This window comes from Grus americana, chromosome 1 (genome assembly GCF_028858705.1).
Source record: "Grus americana isolate bGruAme1 chromosome 1, bGruAme1.mat, whole genome shotgun sequence".
Classification (NCBI taxonomy): Eukaryota; Metazoa; Chordata; class Aves; order Gruiformes; family Gruidae; genus Grus; species Grus americana.
The window spans coordinates 53,584,161-53,603,366 of record NC_072852.1 but is presented as its reverse complement, the minus strand read 5'-3'; the positions used below and the strand labels follow the sequence as shown (position 1 = coordinate 53,603,366).

General features: G+C 35.5%; 1 protein-coding gene across 10 annotated transcripts in view; it reads left to right on the top strand.

Annotated features, from left to right (window-relative positions):
• ANKS1B (ankyrin repeat and sterile alpha motif domain containing 1B) overlaps positions 1-19,206 on the top strand; it is a 447,444-nt gene that overhangs the window by 110,581 nt on the left and 317,657 nt on the right. For all 10 annotated transcript variants that reach the window (XM_054812812.1, XM_054812811.1, XM_054812807.1 and 7 more), the window contains one exon: positions 1,468-1,608. In XM_054812812.1, coding sequence (XP_054668787.1) covers positions 1,468-1,608 — 141 coding nt within the window. The remainder of the gene's footprint in view (positions 1-1,467; positions 1,609-19,206) is intronic.

The following is a 19,206-nucleotide window of genomic DNA, read 5'->3' as shown; positions in this document are numbered from 1 at the left end:
CTATTAGCGATGGATATATCGTGTTTCTCTTCTTTGGTGAGTGAGCTGAACTAGAATTTAGAAATATTTTTTCTGCTTAAATTAATGGCATACAAACCACATCTGTGTATAAGAAGTTAGCACAAGAGTCAAAGGTTAAATGATTCTCAGATGTTACACAATTTGAGTTAGTAACTGTCTGTGTGGTGCCTTTGCTTCTCTTACAGTTTCCATCAGCTTGTGTTCATCTTCAGAACTGCTGCTGTTTCTCCACTTCTTTCCCCCCCTACTTTTCTTTCACCTCATAGCAGTGCTTTAGCACTAATGTTACCACCAGATTAATAGATGTGGTCAGCTATTGTCTCATACAGCATTATGTTGGTCAGGCAAAAGTCCAGCCACTTCTAAAAGATTGTTTAAGATAAACAAGCATTCCTAAGGACAGCATTTAGTATATGAATATCAGGTAGGCTGCACAAACAAATGTCAAGCAGACTAGAACAGCTATTACATATTCCAATTTAAATACGGACAAAGAATTAAGATCTAAGTAAAATTTACTTTTTTGTTGTCATAATTTTTTTTAACATGAGATTTTTAAAATCATTCATTACTGGCTTAGCTTTCCTCCTCCTTCTCCTGAAATCAATAGAAGTTGCCACTGCAGTTCATTCAGTTGAGGCAGATTATCCTGTGTAGCAAAATAACATAAATGAATGGGAAGTGTCCACTCTTCCTGTCTGTGGCTGTCATAAAAAATAGGATACTGGTTTAAGCAAAAATCAGCATTATTCCCTTATCACTGAGACCAATATGGAAGCCTTAATGCTCACAACCTAATGACTTTTTCCTATACCTTTCATTCCTTCTAGCTGATGAAACAAAATAAGACAGATAATTTTTAAATAATTTTTTTGCCTACAAAATAAGCTAATATGTTCATTATTGGTAAATATAAAAAAAATTTGAAACCTCATTTTTTGATTGAATTTATCTTCTTTCTGCAAAAGACTTGGACTCATTCAGGCAAATGTAATACACCTGTACTTTTCTGAACACAGCAGATGACTATTGAAGCAAGATCCCCTTATCTTATATTATTTCCTTCTTGTGGATAGTATTTTTTTATATATAAATGTTAGTTTTTATTTTCTGTGGGATATCCTAAACTTAATGATGTTAAAGCAAATTTCAAAGTAAAATGATGTAGAAATTGCCAATTACTTTATGATTAAGAAAATACATATTTTCAATGTATGATAATATGTTCACTCATATTTAAAGTATAATTGCAGATAGGTCAATATGCACCTTCCTTAGAGAGTGATTTTCATACAGCAGATTGACAGTTGAGTAGTTACTTTGTATTAAAATAGCAGTTTATCTTTTGGAATATATAAATTGGAATCTTTTAAGTTCATGAAGTAAATTGTTTCTTTACAATATATCACTGTGTTTAATTTGAAAGTACTCTTTCTTTATGCACAGAGGCCACCTTCAACATGTTTATCACCAAGAGAGGAAGATGATGATGATGCAGGTGAAAATACTTGTGGTCCTTCAGGTTTATGGGAGGCATTGACACCGTGTAATGGTTGCAGGAACCTTGGATTTCCCATGCTTGCACAGGTATGTGTTTATCTTTTCATCATAAAACATTAACTTTAGAAGAGTTGCTTAATCTCTTCTCTGTCTTATCTCTTACAGTAATTTCTAGTCTTGCCTTATTCCTTTCATAATTGTTACCTTCAGTCTTCATTTTAACCTCAGAATCTGGTTTTAAAATTGTGTCAAGGTTTGGTCATCCTACTGTAATACTCATCCAGATGAGTTTAATATTGAGACTGATTATTACTTGCATTTTAGACATACAGTTTTTATGTTGCATAGCTTTCTCTTCTGATTCAGTCTCGAAAGAAATTTTGAAGTCACATAGTTTCCTTTGGGATAAGTACTCTATTTTTGACCATCTTCTAATTAATACAATGACATCTCAGCAACTTTCTCTATAGAATTAATTGAGGACATCATGCATAACTCAACTGATACAAGACTATAGCCTAAGATTTCTCTTTGAAGATTACGTAAGCTAAAAAGTCCCCAAACATTTTCAAATGTTCATGATAATACAGAGGAGAATAAATAAAAATGGGTAATATACTTGGGTCTAAGTCCCAACAGTTCTCAGAGCAGACCAGTCTGCAGTATCCACCAAGGCATGCCAACAGCTGTGTCCCTGAACAAGTGATATTGTATTGCTACAGAACAGGATGATGCTTATTGCTGCTTCTGGGTCTCTCTTGTTCTCTCCCTCCACTATAGTTTAGCACTCTCATTTCTGTAACATTTTTCCTGCGCTTTTCTTGTAGTATTGAATGGAGGCCTGCCAAATTGCTGTTTAGAAATGTCTGGTTTTTCAGTTGCATCCTTACTTGGCACTGCATTTAAATAGCTTTGTCAGATTCTTGTGTACCAGATTGGAATTACATATCCTGTCTCACCACACTTTATACACTGTTGCTTTCATACTGTGACTGTACGTTTTATTCCCTTTAGTCTCATGGGACTTGCACCTGTTTGAAGTCAATGCTAAAGCTTCCACTGCAGTCAATGGAAACAGGATATGGCAACTAATGTACTTGAATAACAATGAGCACTGCCCTGTCTTTTTATAAGGAGCTTTTATATTCCTTTCCCCTTTCAGGAGCTGTTTTCTACTTCATACTATCTATCATTTTAGACATTTGGCAAGGTGCAGAGCTGTCGGAATTATCCTGATTTACGATAGGAGTGCTGTAGTTACTAATTCCTCATTTTTAAGAATTTGTTTCAAAAAATATTTCTTAAATGGAGCTTTTCATATTTAAATATGCATCACCTATGGTTTAATTACTGTTAAACTTTCCTGTGATGAATATCTATGCCATTTCAGAGTGATTTCCTAATTTTAAAAAACACTTCTGTTTTCCTTGTTTCTTTTTGATGTAAGGTATATGTAAAGTGTGTCATAAAATTGAGGAATGCACTTAAAAAATAGGATAAAGTTAGGTTTGTTGGTTGGTATCTCTTTCCTTTTTATAAAGACAGATTCATTTCAAGAACGATGTAAGTTTTAAATAGTGACTCTTGAATTAGTTTTATTCATTGTACTTAAGTTTTAAACTCAGCCTTGCAATATCTCATCTTTCTTGCTCTGAGAACTAATAAGATTTTTAATAATGGGTACAAAAAAAGAGTATATTTATTCTATGTTCATTCCTGAAATGACAGATTGCCTTTTTAGATTGTTTCTCTCCATAAAAATTGAAGACAGAGATAGTTTTGGGGTTTTGTTGTTTTCCTTTTTATGGAAGAAAGAAAAGAAGTTAAATAGTGAAAAATCTCCAAATTACAAACCAGTGAATTCAGTGTATAAATTGTTGCCATCACTGTATGCAATCTTTCAAGCTGTTAGCTAATCTGTTGGATCTTTCCCATTTACTTCAGAATGCAGCAGAGAACATCTTGTTCTAAGGGATCGAGAACACAAATTATTTATTTCAGTTTTTAGATTAAGACCGATATCTTGAATTGGTCTAGCAAATTATGATAGATATAATCTGCAACAGCATGTTTTAGGTAAAAGTGCAAAAATGTGTTTCTGATGCTCATGTCAGTCCACTAACATAACAGAAAATGCAGACTTCATCTTGAAAAAACAATGAGATAAGGGTACTTGACACGTTGTAAAATCCATACTCTACTAAAGATCCCAAAATAGGGAAAAGGGTCTATCAATTACTCTTGAACACAAACGAGAAGTTCATTTTTCCAGTTCTAGTTAAAATAAATTTGACAACTATATAAATATACTGTGTTTACACATTGAAGGAGAACAAACATAAAGATTGATTCTTGGTTTATATACACAGCCAGAGGTACAATGGTAAAATGAAAGCGAGTTATAAGAGAGATTATGACAATGTCCATCTGTGACTTAATGAGCTAAGTTTTCAATATACCAAAGAAAAGAGCAGTTATCTCCTTGACAAACTTCTTTATTGCAGTTATGGAAAAAGGCTTGGCTGGAGGTACTTCTGACATGCAGTATGTCATTTCTGTCTGTACTGTGCTGGGAAGTGTCATTTTAGAAAGGCCTATTATAGAAAGTTCTGCGTAAATTGTTCTGCAGATATCATTTAAAACCTAACATAGCAGTAATACAGGTATTCTCAAAATAAGCAACTATACAGTCTTTTACAATTAGTGAAGTCCTGGAATAGCTTGATGGAAAATCTTTATGTGTATTGTAAAAATTTCAGGGTTTTAGAAAGTGCCCAATTCTACAGCGGTATGGAGCTAACAATCAGCTTCATCCACCCCCAAAATGAAAAAAAGCCAGAGGGCAAGGATACCCAGCTGGATTTTGAGAGACTGAAAGTTAAATGCCGCCTCTTATTTTAGCAGAGAGTGAATTCCATTTGTAGGTTATGATTTAAGGTTAACGTGAGGCTATTGCTTTTTTTCTGAAACCAATCTTTCTTTTTGGGCAGAAATTCCATCCTTGGTAAAACTGAGGCACATTTTTATGAAAAGTGTTTACTTCCACCAATGCGTATTTTATAGCTGAAAAAACCTTTCTTAGGCAATTTCAGATTCTATATTTTCTGGCTGTCAGTCAGTGCAAAAGAAAAACCTTTTTTCCACCTGTGTAACTGAATATCTTCTACAGATTCCAGAATTTCTAATAATCTTAAATATCAGTGCAGTAAAAACAGTTTTGAAAACTTTCAAAGATGTAAAAGCCCAAAAGTGCTTCCTCAGAAGTCTCAAATTCTAGCATTGCAGGCTTCATTGGAAACAGTTTACTTTGCAATGACATGTCAGCTACACTGAGACAAAGCTTTTATAAATGGTTTGATAATACTAGACCCTCTTCCACGGATCTCCAGTTCTTGTAAAATCTTCCTACAGTAACTACCAAGAGTTTTAATGATTTCATGGTTGCATTTCTGGCCATCATAAAATTATGATACTAATGAACGTTCTTCCTGTCCAAGAGCTGGAATAAAAGAATATATTTCATATATAGTTTTCTTTCAGAGTAGCCATGAAAATAGAAATTATGTGACAAAGTATAACATTTAGCTGGAGAGGTCTTGCTATGCTGTATGTAAATACTGGAAAGAAAACTGAGATATGATCCTTAAAAAATATTTTTGAGTAATGTCTGCTAATGATAAAAAAAGCTAGAAGCATTGTGTCATTATTATTGACCATCTTAAATGAGGAATTAGTATGAGAGAGACTGATAATTCAGCTAAATATAGAATGGGAAAAGTTAGAGGTAGAAACAGCATAATCAGCTGCATAACCATATGGGTAGTTACAGTTATGAGGATTTCCAAAGAAACACTGACTGCCAGGACAGAGTTCTGCAGATAATTGGGTTGACACTACAGCTTTGTATATGCTTTTCTTGAAGGAATCACAGCACAGATGTGATCTTCACAGCAGTGAAGATGTAGGAACAGGGGCTTCAGCACAGTGACCTTGACCACAAACCTGCTGAGACTGCAAGCCACAGAATCAGATTGTAAGATTGTACCACCATGTTGTCTGCAGTTTGTAAATTGAAGTGATAGTTTCAACAAGCTTCTCATCCCAGTCTGCTCCTTTCCAATGCCTGTCTTCTCTACACCAGTCTATCTGTCACTGTTTTCTTGTTTTGGTTCAGGCACTTTGCTATTCCACATTGCCTTTGGTTAGTCAGTGCACGGAATTAAGTTTTGGTCCTCACAAAGACAAGAACAGAAAATTTAGGTTGAGTAAGGATACACCCCTTTATATTTTCGGTAAAAGGAGTTTGAATTCTGGTCCCTGCTCTATGTATATGTTTATGACAGTTTATGTAGAGTGCTGTAAGCTTAAGACTACAGTTACAGTCATTTTTGGATGCTTTTTCGTCTGGTCAGATTTCAACTTGTATCAAACTTTTCTTCAGCACAGTAAAAGATTTCAAAGTACCCCCATATCAGAAAAGCCTATAATCTTGTAGTAAATAGGGGCTGTGGATGTGAATCTCTAAAACAGAAAAAAACCAAACTTGATCTTATCTCCTGGGAATACTCTAATTTCTGTATCATTTTGTGCAAGACAGGCACTTCTACCAGCCTAGATTAAAAATAAAAACAAAACAACCCCCAAAACACAGCTAGCTGTTTCCACTGTTGTAGAAGGCGGCCTATCCAGTAAGGGTGTGATGCATTTTCTAGGGACAAGAAGATCACAAATTCCCAGGGAAGGCTGTGTGCATCTGTCTAGATAGTGTATGTCTATCTAAATAGTTCACAGAGATTCAAGGGCATTTTGGTTGACCTTGTTTTAATGCAAAATAACATTGAGACAAAGTCATTAAGAGAACTTTGAGACATGCTGAGTTAAAAAAGCTGGTCCCTAGCACAAGCAAAGGCTGTGTTTTCTTGTATGTGTATAGATGAGCTACATCAAATTCTGCCCTTTGATGGAGGAACGTTCAGTGCACTCTGGTCAAAAAACAAGATAGAATAAAAACTACAGAGCTTCATGTTTGCTCCTTTATTCAAGACTATGAGCAGCCAGAAAGTCAGTCCACATGTTGGGGTTGGGATCAGGCCTGATGAGGTTAATCAGGGACCAAGAGCAGATCCCAAGGATGTCCATGGTGATGACGCAGGTCTGAAGTGAAGCTGGGAGGGAAGTCAGTCTGCAAGTCAGGGTCCAGATCACTGGGGTTATTAGCCCAGATGTGCTAATGGGCACAGATGTGGCAGAGTTAGAGATGGGCACTTCTGCAGCTTGTCTCAGGCAGGAGCTGAGGGCTCAGGGCTGAGCTGAAATGGGGCTCCTGTGCCCATGGGCACAGGTGTGGGTAGGGGCTCCAGGTGAGGCTGTTCAAGGACAGAAAAACTATTGCTGCACTCAGAACTGTGACAGATACTAATAAAAGCGATAAAATGGAAGCTGAATCGAAATGTGGTAGGTATTTGACCTGTTATTGCAGAAAAGAAGAGTAAGATCAAGAAGGAACACTTACTGATGTACTAGATTGCTTTGCACGCACTTCATATACAGGTTATCCATATATGCGTGTGAACATATTTCATCTGCTTTTACAGCTGCATGTCTTGGCTGGCATTTGTATAGACACAGTATTCCACCGCAGGATTCTTTCCTGAAGATTTCCAATGCTGCATGCTGCAAAAGCAGACAGGATTTGTAAAAACGTGTGTTTACGTGTCTTATAATGGTCTACCTATGCAGTACCAAAGTACAGGGACAGCACTAGCTAACAGTAGGGCCCGGGCTATGCAGAGGGCTGTGCCTGTTAGTCTACTCCTGGCTCTCACGCCTACCTTACAGGGAAGATGGAACCTTAACTTCTGCAATCTCATTATATTTAAATGCAAAATAGGCATTAAGCAGCTCAGGTCTGGAGGTAAAGATACTGGAATGCTTCAGCAATTTTCCCCATAAAATCTCCTTATGACAGAAACTTAGAAGATAGAACAAAGGGTAGCTCCTCTCTCTCCTAGTTTGTCTGAACATAGGTTTGGGGAAAGTAGTAGGAAGCAATTTGAATGAAGACCAGTTTAGTGAGAGCATTTGTTTGCTTTATTGATTGGTTAAGGGCCCCAAGGTAAGGAAGGGGTAAGGAATACAGTAAGTAAGCGTAGAGCACTCGTGTGCCAGTAATAGACTTGTTGCTTGGTCTTAATCTTCTATTCTGCAGTGTAAGTTAATTTACTATTCAGCTCCTAATATGTTTATTTTACAAAGTTTATCAGTACCCACATACATACATACTCACATTTTCTTTGGAATAAAGCAGCGTACTCCAAATGTATGAAACTCTCTAGTTTTCATTCAGTTTTCTTTTTCATGGATAGCATGCTTTAAATAATTCTCTGCTAAGAGGCAAACAGGGCCTGATCTGTAGAGAGGGCTGTCTGCAATGTCAGAGAGATGGGTGGTGCGGAGTCCTGTGTGATCATAGCAGTATTATCAGTTTAAAGCAAGCAGGCTGCACACCTTAATCTTGATGGCCATGCCAGCATATTTTCTTAATTGTGATATAAAGTAATTGTGAGATAAAGTAGGTTTAGCTGTGTCCCATTTAGGAAGCTGCTGGATCAGCTTGACTGCACTGTCCCTTGAATTAAGTGTTATATGTTTAACTTAGAAATCCTGACAGTTATTCCCTATGTTTGATATGACGGCCAACCAGGAACACCACATTTGTCTAACTATTACAAAATGAAAGTATTATCTGTTAAGAGAATTGCAGTTGCTATGGAAAACTGAACTTCAATTTAAAACCCATAGGTATAAGTCTTCATGTTGCCAGTTGCCGGGAAGCATGGCTATTTACAAAAATATAGACAGATATGGAAAGTTTACTTAAATATTTAAAGAAGCACTACATTTTTAGCTTAATGTCAGATTTTCATCTTTTTAGAAGCACTGAACTTCTGGGAGACCTTCACATTTACTTTTAAGACCAATCTATATTCTGCTTATACAACTCCAGGATTCCTAGAGGTAGGAACTCTACCAACTTTGTCACAGGTTCTCCTGTGGAAGAGAAATTGCCCCCCAAAATGTCCTTTATTTAGAAGGAGGGAAGAGAAAGTGGACTCCCGACTACATTTTTAGGAGTTAAACCATATATAATACTGTTTCTTTATTAGTATAGGCTGTGATAGGAATGTTTGCAGTTTGATGCATCAGTTAATAGGGTTATGTGTTTCATGTCTGACTTCCAGAAAATCATCGTGTCTGTCTGTACTTCTTTTATATAATTTTAAAAAGTAATTTTTAATGGGAAGGAATTTTGTATTGTGTTTGTATTGTAGAAGTGGGTTAAGGTTATTCTATAAAAAGCCTGACATTGAAAATTATTATGTTGCAATTATGTTTACAATTGCAAAGACAGTTCTGGATACATGATAGATGAATAAGGAAATTAAATAAGGAGCTAACTCAGTTTTCACATAGAGATCAAGTCTATTCCTAAAAAATCTCTGTACTGATACTCTCTGGAGAGAGACAGCATGACTCTATGTTGGATCTTCCTGGAGGATTTTAGCATTGGAAAATTTATTGTTCATTATTTATTTTCATTTTAACATATTCTTCCAGTTTGGACTCCTATTTTCAATTTCCTATAAAAATTTTCTTAGCTTTTAAGCTCGGTGCGAGTGTTATAGTAACTTTTTGAACGGCTGAGGTGCAGAGGAGGAACTATAAAAGAGGAAGTATTTTTTTTTTTTGCTCTTTAATAAAAACAGAGAAAAACAATGAGCATATTTTTAACTAAACACTATTGGCTAAAGTATTTTAACAGCTTGGACCCAGGAAATGGTGTTATCCTTCACTTCAGTAACAACTTTACCTCTCAGTGCATTCGGTGAAAGTACATCTCAAATTAGACTGGTAAAGAAACAAGATTTGGCTAATATTACTTGGTGTTGAAGTTCACCAAAATTAGAAATAGAAGGCCTTGTGGTATTATCTAATTTGTATGCTACAGGGGAGGAAACCTGTTTTCTTGTTTGGTGATGTACTAATTTGATAGGAGATGATACAGACATGGTAGAGACAGAATTATTTTCCAGTGAGGACCACCGTTAGCCAGGAAAACTTTGGCATAATGTGAATAGCCAGAGTAAGATTGTTATATTATCCGTAATATTTTCCTGTAGTTTCTAACCTTCAGTGAAAAATATGATTGTCTTTTTTCTTTTCTTAATTTAGTAGATTAAATGATGAGTTCATTTAAATGGGATTGACATGGAGAGCTATATTACCCATAAAAAAATATTTCTGTTAAACTCTTGATTTGCACTGTTGTGTCTTCTGCAGTAAGCTGAAGTTTTATTGGTAATTTCAGGAACATGCCACCCACACACTGAAGCAGCTACTGAAAAGTGCAATGTGTATTCTGCCTAGAAAGAATCAGCAGGTGATGATTATACCCTGCTGAACAGTGATGGGAAATAAGTATATTGAAAAAAATTGTGGCTTATTTTAGTGCTATGCTACATTTTTCTGATTGTGTTTTAAGGAATGAAGCTGAGCATTTTGTTTTTTCATATAGTATGTAGCTTCTTAATTTCCGATGTAAATTTCCAGTTGCCCATGACTTCAGATGCCTTGTGGCAAATGCATTTTTACTGTACTGGTTGTACAATCTAGACACCACTACACAGGTATGTAATGTAACCAGAGATTTTGTAATCTATTTATCTTTGGGTATTTTCAGAATTGACTGGACAAGGCCCAGAGCAACCTAAGGGTTAAGATAGCTCTGCTTTGACTGAAAGTTTGGATGAAATGACTTCCGGATATCTCTTTCATATAATTATAAACATCTACATTCCATAATTGTCTGTAAAATTCTAGATATATAACGCCAGATGAGCTAATTTCTTTAAAAATTCAGGACTGACTCAATTTTTTTTCTATTTGTAAATTACTGTTTGTGAAAGTATGACTATCCCTGTCCAGCACCGTGTAAATCGGGGCACTGCTGGTCTGTGTTGTCTCTTCGTGTGGTCATGAAACAGCAAAATTAAATGGGATGAGATAGAGAACGAAGAGGGGTGTCAAACAACACTGGAATTGTTGATATATGTCAGAAGTTGTCTGAAGTATTGATGACCATACTAATTTCAAGATGGACTTTGCTATTAAAGATACTCAAATTCATGTAGAAATTAATGTTGAATTGACCACTGTCACATTCCTAACTGAAATATGGCACAATGATCAACTGGGAAGAACCTCATGATTGAACTTCAGCTGCTTCATAACAGAAATGTTAAAGCAGTATGCTGAAACTTGAAAACTCATGTAGAAGTTCCTGGTCACTCTGACCAAATTGGGTTTACTGTTCAGTATTACATTTTGTGGGGGAAAAAACCATCACAGACATTTTGTATTTGATGTTTCTATGATAGTAGCAGGACGAAAAGAGTTTATGGACAAAAGGGCTGATCAGTAAGGTTGCAGTTCTGTGAAGGGCTGTTTCAAGGCGCTTGACATTTTGTGACTTTTTCTGAGCCCAGCAATTTTTTTTCTGTTTTGGGGTTTTTTTTGATGGTAGTACAAATATACCACTGACAAGCTAATACTGGAAACTGTGAAGGATTTTTTTTATTATTATTTTTTTTTACTTCAGTTTTTAGTACTAGCGAAATTCATGGCTTCATAGAGTAAGTCTCTAGAGGAGTCTATGAAATTGATAGAACCTGATTTCTTTCTGAAGAAAAGACCTGACTGACAACTGAGCATTTAAAAAGAACAACTTTGTAGTCTGTAACTGTGAATCCTCTCTTGCTGTACAAAAGAAATTGCGTGCCTTGGGCTTAATGTCATGTCTGGCTGTTGTATTTCACTGAAAACTTTTATTACCAGTACCCATTATACTGAGTCTGAAAATGAGATAAACCCTGACTCAACAAATTACTTAAGCCTATTTAAGCAGAAGCATTAATGTGCTTAATCCCATTTGGGCTTCCACACATACAGAACTTTATCAGAGGACACTTACGTGTTCACAAAAATCCAAACCCAGTCTAAGGCTAAGAGTTTCTTAAAACCTGAAAATGATTGTTATGGTTTTTCCACAATTAATAATTCATAATTAAGATAAACTCCTGAATTAGGCCCCATTCCTGGAAGTGTTTAAGGCCAGGTTGGATGGGGCTTTGGGCAACCTGGTCTAGTGGAGGGTGTCCCTGCCCATAGCAGGGACGTTGGAACTAGATGATCTTTAAGGTCCCTTCCAACCCAAACCATTCTATGATTCTATGAATTGGAAGTCAAATAAAATAAAACTGAAGTTAAGGAGAGTCCATATTGGAAATATCAAAGGGAAATATGTAAGACTACATTGTTGCATGTTTTCATGATGAGGTATTTTGGATTTGTTTATTGATAGAAAATGTGATCTGCCAATTCTAATCAAATACATCTTTTCACTTTAAGGCCTCTCAGAAAGGCAATTCAGCTAGGAAATGAGGAACATCCTGTTTTATGTTTTTCTACCTAGAATGATGTTAATCATTTGTATTGCTTTAGAATGCAAATACTGTATTCACTTTCCAGAACCAATAAGCAGTCCTAATCTGTAAAATCTTACTATAATAAATAGAAATAACAGTAATTCTACTAATAATATAGGCAATAGTTGTGTTACTTTAGAAAAAGAGGGAGATAGCTTTTTTTAAAAACGTTATAAATGTTTCTCTGTATAACCAGAACAGTCCACCAGACATTTTACAGAGTTATTCAACGTAAGGGATATGTGTGAAGACATTGAGGTAAATTGATAAATTGACAGTATCAAGTTAACTGTACTATTTTGGGAGGTGCTATAATTTTATAGCATCCTAATTTTTGATTCACAACATTTTATACCGTGGGGAAAAAAAGAGAGAAAATCTTTAGACAACGTTAAGTCCCATTTAATTCTACCTAATTTGGAATTTAGCAAAATTGAGTCCATAACTCTCAGACAGTGTTTTAGCCTGCCTAATTGTCTAACTACTTACAACCCACTAGCTTCGTCCCTAATCAGCCGTTATGTTTAGCAGATGCTTAAGTTCTATATACACATGAAGCTTTTTGAGTAGACTGTTGTAATCCATTTGTATATGGACAGATGCCTAAATTTTGCCTTATTCAGACTGGTTTTATACAGTTATTGTTTTTGCGTTGTGATGAATAAATATTAACAGCAGAAAGTTCATTCAGAAACTCATCTGGGTGCTTGTGCTCCCTGTATCAATGAGAAATTGTGGACATCTCTGAAGATGTTCAATTGATTGCTCTTTTATGTTGAACAGAAAGCCACTGGAAGCCAGCCAGCATGAGACACGAAGTAGAGGGATCTGTTTGACTACATGCCTAGCTTTTGAGCTAAATTTGTGTGCAAATTAAACAGCAGGGCACTTACAGAGGGCACACAGCTGACAAAGCAGAAGGCTTTCCTTCACTCCTTTCTGCCCAGTTCCAAAGTGGACGGATTGAGTGTATCTTTTTTTTGTTTCTTTTGAATGTAATAATGTTCTATTGTAAAGTGCATGAACAATTTTTGAGCTGCCTCTTAAGGATAGCTATCTTAACATCTTCTAAGGACAATTATTTCTCATCAGGACTGTATAACCAAAGAAGAACTGCAGACAGTCCACAGATCAGATTGTAAGTGTCTAGAATCTCATTTTCAACCCAGAAAGAAAGATGCACTGGGAGTATTTCCTGTTGTCTGACTTGAGGTGGTTCCACATGAAATACAGGTTTTCTGAGTAGCAGGTTTCTTTTTCTGATCAACACTGTTTCCTCATTGTGAAATTATGAAAGGATCTTGAGTTTGCAAAGTACTTGAGTGTATGTTAACTTTAGGCATTTACATTGCTGTTTTGAAGTTGAGTTACTCATTTGTTGAAAAGTTAGAAAATAGTTGAATCAGAACCTAGAGCAATAGAATCAGTAGGCAAAGAGTTGTGTACTTTTTACCTTCTTGTTTGTGTGAAACACTGACATAGTAGTTTGTTCACATATGAAGGAAGGTCGCACAGCATTAAGAGAGACTGTCTGTAGTAAAAGTATTACACACAGCTTATGTGACTGCAAATCTGGGGCAAGATTCCTGAATTCTGGCCAGACATATGATTCTGTGGTAGCTGTTCTGAAACTCGAATCTTGCCGTGAACCTATGGAAAGTTTTCTAAGTTCAAATTTCATTGAAAATGTGACATTGGTTCCCTTATAATCCTTATTCATTTCATTGTATGTAATCCCCACATTCACAGTTTCCCTTATGCAATAACTAAGGCTGAGTATTTGCAATAAATAAGTAGATTATCATACCATAGAAATCATTATGGTAACAGTTAAAGCAGTAGAGTTTTGACATAAAACAGTGGGATTCCTTATTTGAAGAGCATGTTTATTAGCTGAATGTTTCTTCTTCAGTGATGAATAGTGAATTAGGTGACTATGCTGCTGTATTGTCTTTATATTTCACTCTTAGCTAATTGAGTTCAACATGGCCAAGTCAGTCATAAAATTGCCGAGTACGTAGGCAGTATGGTAAGATAGCACTGGATGATGGAACTCTTTTGTATCCATAAAGCTATGAATGTTAGTGAGTTTTGTGAGTTTTGGCACGTTTTTGGCCAGGAAATGGCACAGTTCATAGAGTCCCATTAAGAACTATGGTTCTAAACTGCGGTTTGAAATAGGAAATGACTGGGTTCTTTAAGAATGTAGGAGATATGGGTAACATTGTAATAACATTTGTCTACAACTGTTGTGCATATTTCTATATTTCTCCTTTTGTAATGGAATAATTTATTTTACGGTTTTTAAATACCAATTCTAACTTGCTGTATGAATTGATTTTCCCTCTGATTGTCTCTTACTGTTAGGTAAGGTTAGTTTTCACACTGCTGAAATACCATGCTTACTGTACACAGAGGTTATTTGGTCCTATTTAATTAGAAAGTACTAACTTTTACAAACTTTGCATGTATCTTGGGACCTTTAAAGAACAATTACAAAATCAACAGAAGAACAACATTTTTTATCTCATTTTCTCTTCAGTTGTGTACCAGATAAAGGTATGATTCACAATGAAGTTGTCCATTTTTGATAACATGAGTTTCAATAACTAATATTTGGAAAAACATTTTCTTCTTCTTTCTGTTTTACTGTGGGAGCTTGTGTAGGAGGGGTTTCTTTTAAGAGAATCTTGGCTTACACTGTTGAAATAATCACTTTTATACCAAACATAATTAATTTTTTACTTCTTCAGTATCAAACTGGAAAACTTTTAAACATAGGAGATTCCCTTTCCTGAAATAGCAAATGTTTATTTGTAGCTTCTATATCCATTGTGTATGGCATCAAGTAATTGGTTTCTATTGTGCAAATTTGTGAGTGTTTACATGACTTCAGAACAAGACGCATGGGCAGATACAGGATATTTTCAAAAAACGCACCGATTATTTGTAACAGGTCGTGGATTAACACACGATGGTAAAGCTTTCTTTTCAAACAAAATATCTTCTGTAATTTCTCATTTTAGTGATGTTATCTGCCCTCCAATCAAGTCAGTTTGCAGTTCTAGTGTTCTTTTCTGCTTTATGTTAATAGTGAAAATTATTATTCACACAGATGATGTTTTTCTTCCAGATCTACTCAGGTGTATTCAGTTCCTCTCTTCCCTCCATAGCAACCCATATATTTTTCATTTACTGGCACAGTAATTGATAGGAATGAAGCTATAAAATGTGAGAAAATTTCAGCCTGCCTGCTTAACATAGAGTGGTGTGTTAATTTTTTTCTGCATTTACAGAACCACTTCTCAATATTCTCAAAATTGAGTTTCTCAATATCTAACATTTTCTGTGGTTTTGGCCCTTATAATATGAGGGATTATTTTTACTTCATATTTGCTGCTTCTGTTGGAAACCTAAGATGGGTAAGTTTTAGTAGAGTAGGAGACAAAGCTTGTTTAAGAGCTGGACATGCCTATGAGTCTTGCACCTGGCGAAAAGAAGCATGAATGGTTCACTACCTTGTGGTCCGAAAGCAGAACTATTAGATTCTTATTCACTCTTTCTGTGAATATTTCACACATGCTCTCAAGCACATTGAAAAACCTTAGCCCAAAGTGGAAAATATTTCTTTTATTGGCTTAGGGGAAAGTGATTTAATGGTAACTTTACAAAAAGATTTTGTGATGCTCAAAATTAATCTGTCAGTTGTTAGTCACATACTATTGAGATCCCTGTAAGTCAGGAGATCTACCACTCTTGCTATAAATCTGTTGTGATCCTTTTCTTACAAATAAGAAAACCCTCTCCTTTTTTTGAGTGAAGAGGTCTGATTATGTAACAAACATACTGTGTAAAATGCCCTTTCATAACCACCTTCAAATCTTTGGGCTGTCACCAAGTGAGGTCCAGAGTCTGACAAAGTACACATGTATTTAGCAGTCTCAGGGAGAGTGGAAAGCAGATTCTGACCACAGTAGATGCCAGAAAAGCCTTCCTCCAGTGTTCTGTGTGATTTGAACTTTGAATCTGACACCCTTGAAACTGTGACACTCTACTAAGGCTCTTCATTCACCTTCTGAGACATCTTCTGGCCTAAACTTCTCACTTTCCAATGAGTTATTTTATCTCTTACTAGAGAAAGTGTTGGATGAAAATAAATGTATGGGCCCTCCTTTGTGTATGAAGTTCCAGCTATGAAATGATACCTGGATACTTTGACAAAGATTAATTAGTGGTTTATTATCATTCTTAGTAATGTGTGATATTCTATTCTTAATTTTTTCATCCTGAATTTTTAATTTACCAAAATTTTCCCCATGTATTGAGCTAAGTGCTTTTTGTGTGTGTCTGCGTGTGTGTTTAAAACCTAGGCATTAGAGCATAAGGAACTTGCAGAGAAGTTTTGTTTCCATGGAGCTGAGGTTTCAGTTCATTTTATCTTTTTAATATAATAGCCTTTATTTTACATAGGCATTTTCCTATAGCTTGATATTCAAACAAGACATGTTTTTTTGTTTAATGTTGTTCATGAAAGCAGTGGAAAAATGGGAGGATATTTAACCTGGAAATTACTTTCTAGTTTGTAATTGCATTTTGTTCAGCTAAACTAAGAATAATTTATTAAACCAGTTATTGTATTATTCTACATTGCCACACACGACCATTAGCATTTGCATAAACCAGATTATGTAGACTTGCAGTATATTCTTTGTCACAGTGAGTTATTTATTAGAGGAAACATCTGCTCTTTTTCATGGCCTGAATGTTGTATGCATGGGAAAGCATGTAACATGACTACAACAATCTAACTTCATTTGAAATTCTGAATATCTGCCAGATAGAATTATGAAAACTCTGCATAAAATACAGTGATATGTTTCTGCTGCTGAGGTTAACACTGCATTCATTATGTTCACAATTTACCCATATTTTCAGATATTTATAGTTTAAGATACATTAGTGAGTTTTGTATTGTAAAGCTTTGTAGGAACCTTTGGCTTTCAGGGATTGACATCTGTAGACTTTTCATATCAAATTTTAGATTCTATACAGGATTTGTGAAAATATGCATTTGAAAAGGAGGGGATAAACCTACATTTGGGGTGCTATGTAAGTAATGCTCATTTTTCCTCAAACACAAAGTTTGAAAAAGCAGATCTAACTTTTTTGAATGGTTTCTGAAAAATTACATGCCATCTTTACATTTGTAACAACATAAATATACAGGACAACAAATCTAGCACGTTTATTAAAATGAACATTTTTCTAATCTCTTTCAAAGGCTTACTGAAACTTACTCATAAAGGCTGTTTCAGGTGCTGGAGGGAAAGAATTATTTCAGATAATTCTGTACATGTATTATTCCTACAACAGCAAACCCACTGTTTCAGATGCTTGATGAGAGGGTAAAAGAGAATACCCTTTTAAATTCTATATTATAAATACTTTGTGCAGACCAGAGTAGATCCTCCAGTGTCATTACCCTTAAATGAGATTATTGGGGATTTTCCAGATTCTGTAATATATCATGAAGTGAACCTTATTATCTGTTCTATGACAAATTACATATTCAAGTGTTTCTAGCTGTCATAACAGTGAACATTTATCATAGTTTGACTCATGAAAAATGATTCTAATTACACGATACTATAAAAATTACTTTGGTTAAATTATTAGTAATAGGTAAGTGTTTTTACTAGCCATAAAATTATAGTAATATTCCTGATTTCTTTCAATGGAGAGGCAGTCAAAATAAATATTTCACCATCCAATTGTGGTTTTGGGTTATGATGACATAGGAAATACTTTCAGTTGTTTTTCCTCAGTACATTATTGTGACAAACTCACACAACACCCTTCAGGTTCGAGCATTCTCCCAAGCACCTTGCTGCATGTCAAAAAGCTATCCTCATTATCTTCAGTCACTGGTCAGGGCTTCTTTCTTGCTTGAATTCTGGATTCCTCCCAACAATCTTTGGTTACTTATCATGAATATTTCAGTGTGAAGTGTCCCAGTTCAACAATGTTATACATCAGTCTGTTTACAAACATCAAGAAGTATGTTTGATGCAAACACATTCAGACTAGATACAAGGAAGAATTTTTTTTACAATGAGGGTGGTGAACCACTGGAACAGGTTGCCCAGACAGGTGGTAGGTGCCCCATCACTGGAAACATTCAAGGCCAGGTTGGATGGGGCTCTGAGCAACCTGATCTAGTTGAAGATGTCCCTGCTTATTGCAGGGGAGTTGGACTAAATGACCTTAAAAGGTCCCTTCAAACCCAAACTATTCTATATTTCTGTGATTCTGTGACATAAATGGGATAAATGCAATAGTCATTGCTCACTCTCATGGTAATCATTGACTTTGGGTTGATGGAGCGTTTGGATCAATAACTCCCTGCAGTTTTATTAATAGAAGTATCATAGTAGTCTCCTAAAGAACAACTGGGCAGAATTTATCCCAGTACGATGAAAGAAGAGCCACTTGGATTCTTCATGCTGTTCCTCTGGCATGCAGCAACCCAGGGGAGAAGATACGAAGCCCTGGTGGATCTCAAGGGGTAGAATTTAATAGCAGATCTTCATTATTTATATAAATGAAAAAGAAATTTTCTAAAGATGGCAGATACATAGCATTCTTCCTTTCTACATTTATAAGAATATTTCTCCTTTCAGGTTTATTATTCAGAAGAAAAGAAACTCTCTGTATTTTACTTCCACTTCTTGTCATTATATACTTGCAGATAATCAATAATTATAGCCATAAAATTTTCTTTAAAAGTCTGAATTGTCTGAAAATATAATTTAAAGCCATTGAAACTGCCCTCTAATCACTCCCTTTCTAAACCAGTGTCCTTAAGTTACATTTTCATGTATAAATATGCATAGGGGCATTCTTGCTCCCCATACTGTCTAAAAAAGTGCCTTAGGGCTAAACTAGCTATTTCTTCTAACCTTTGTAATTCTTATTAGGTGTCTTACATAAATTGTGAGGACTGTTTAATGACAAGGAAGTCATATATCAAAAGAGACACTTAAGCAAATACAGATCTAGTAAATTTTCAAATAGCAGGATATGGTGTGGCCTTCATCTGTGAATAGCCTAGACTTCAGGAGGTCAAGACAACTGTTCATAA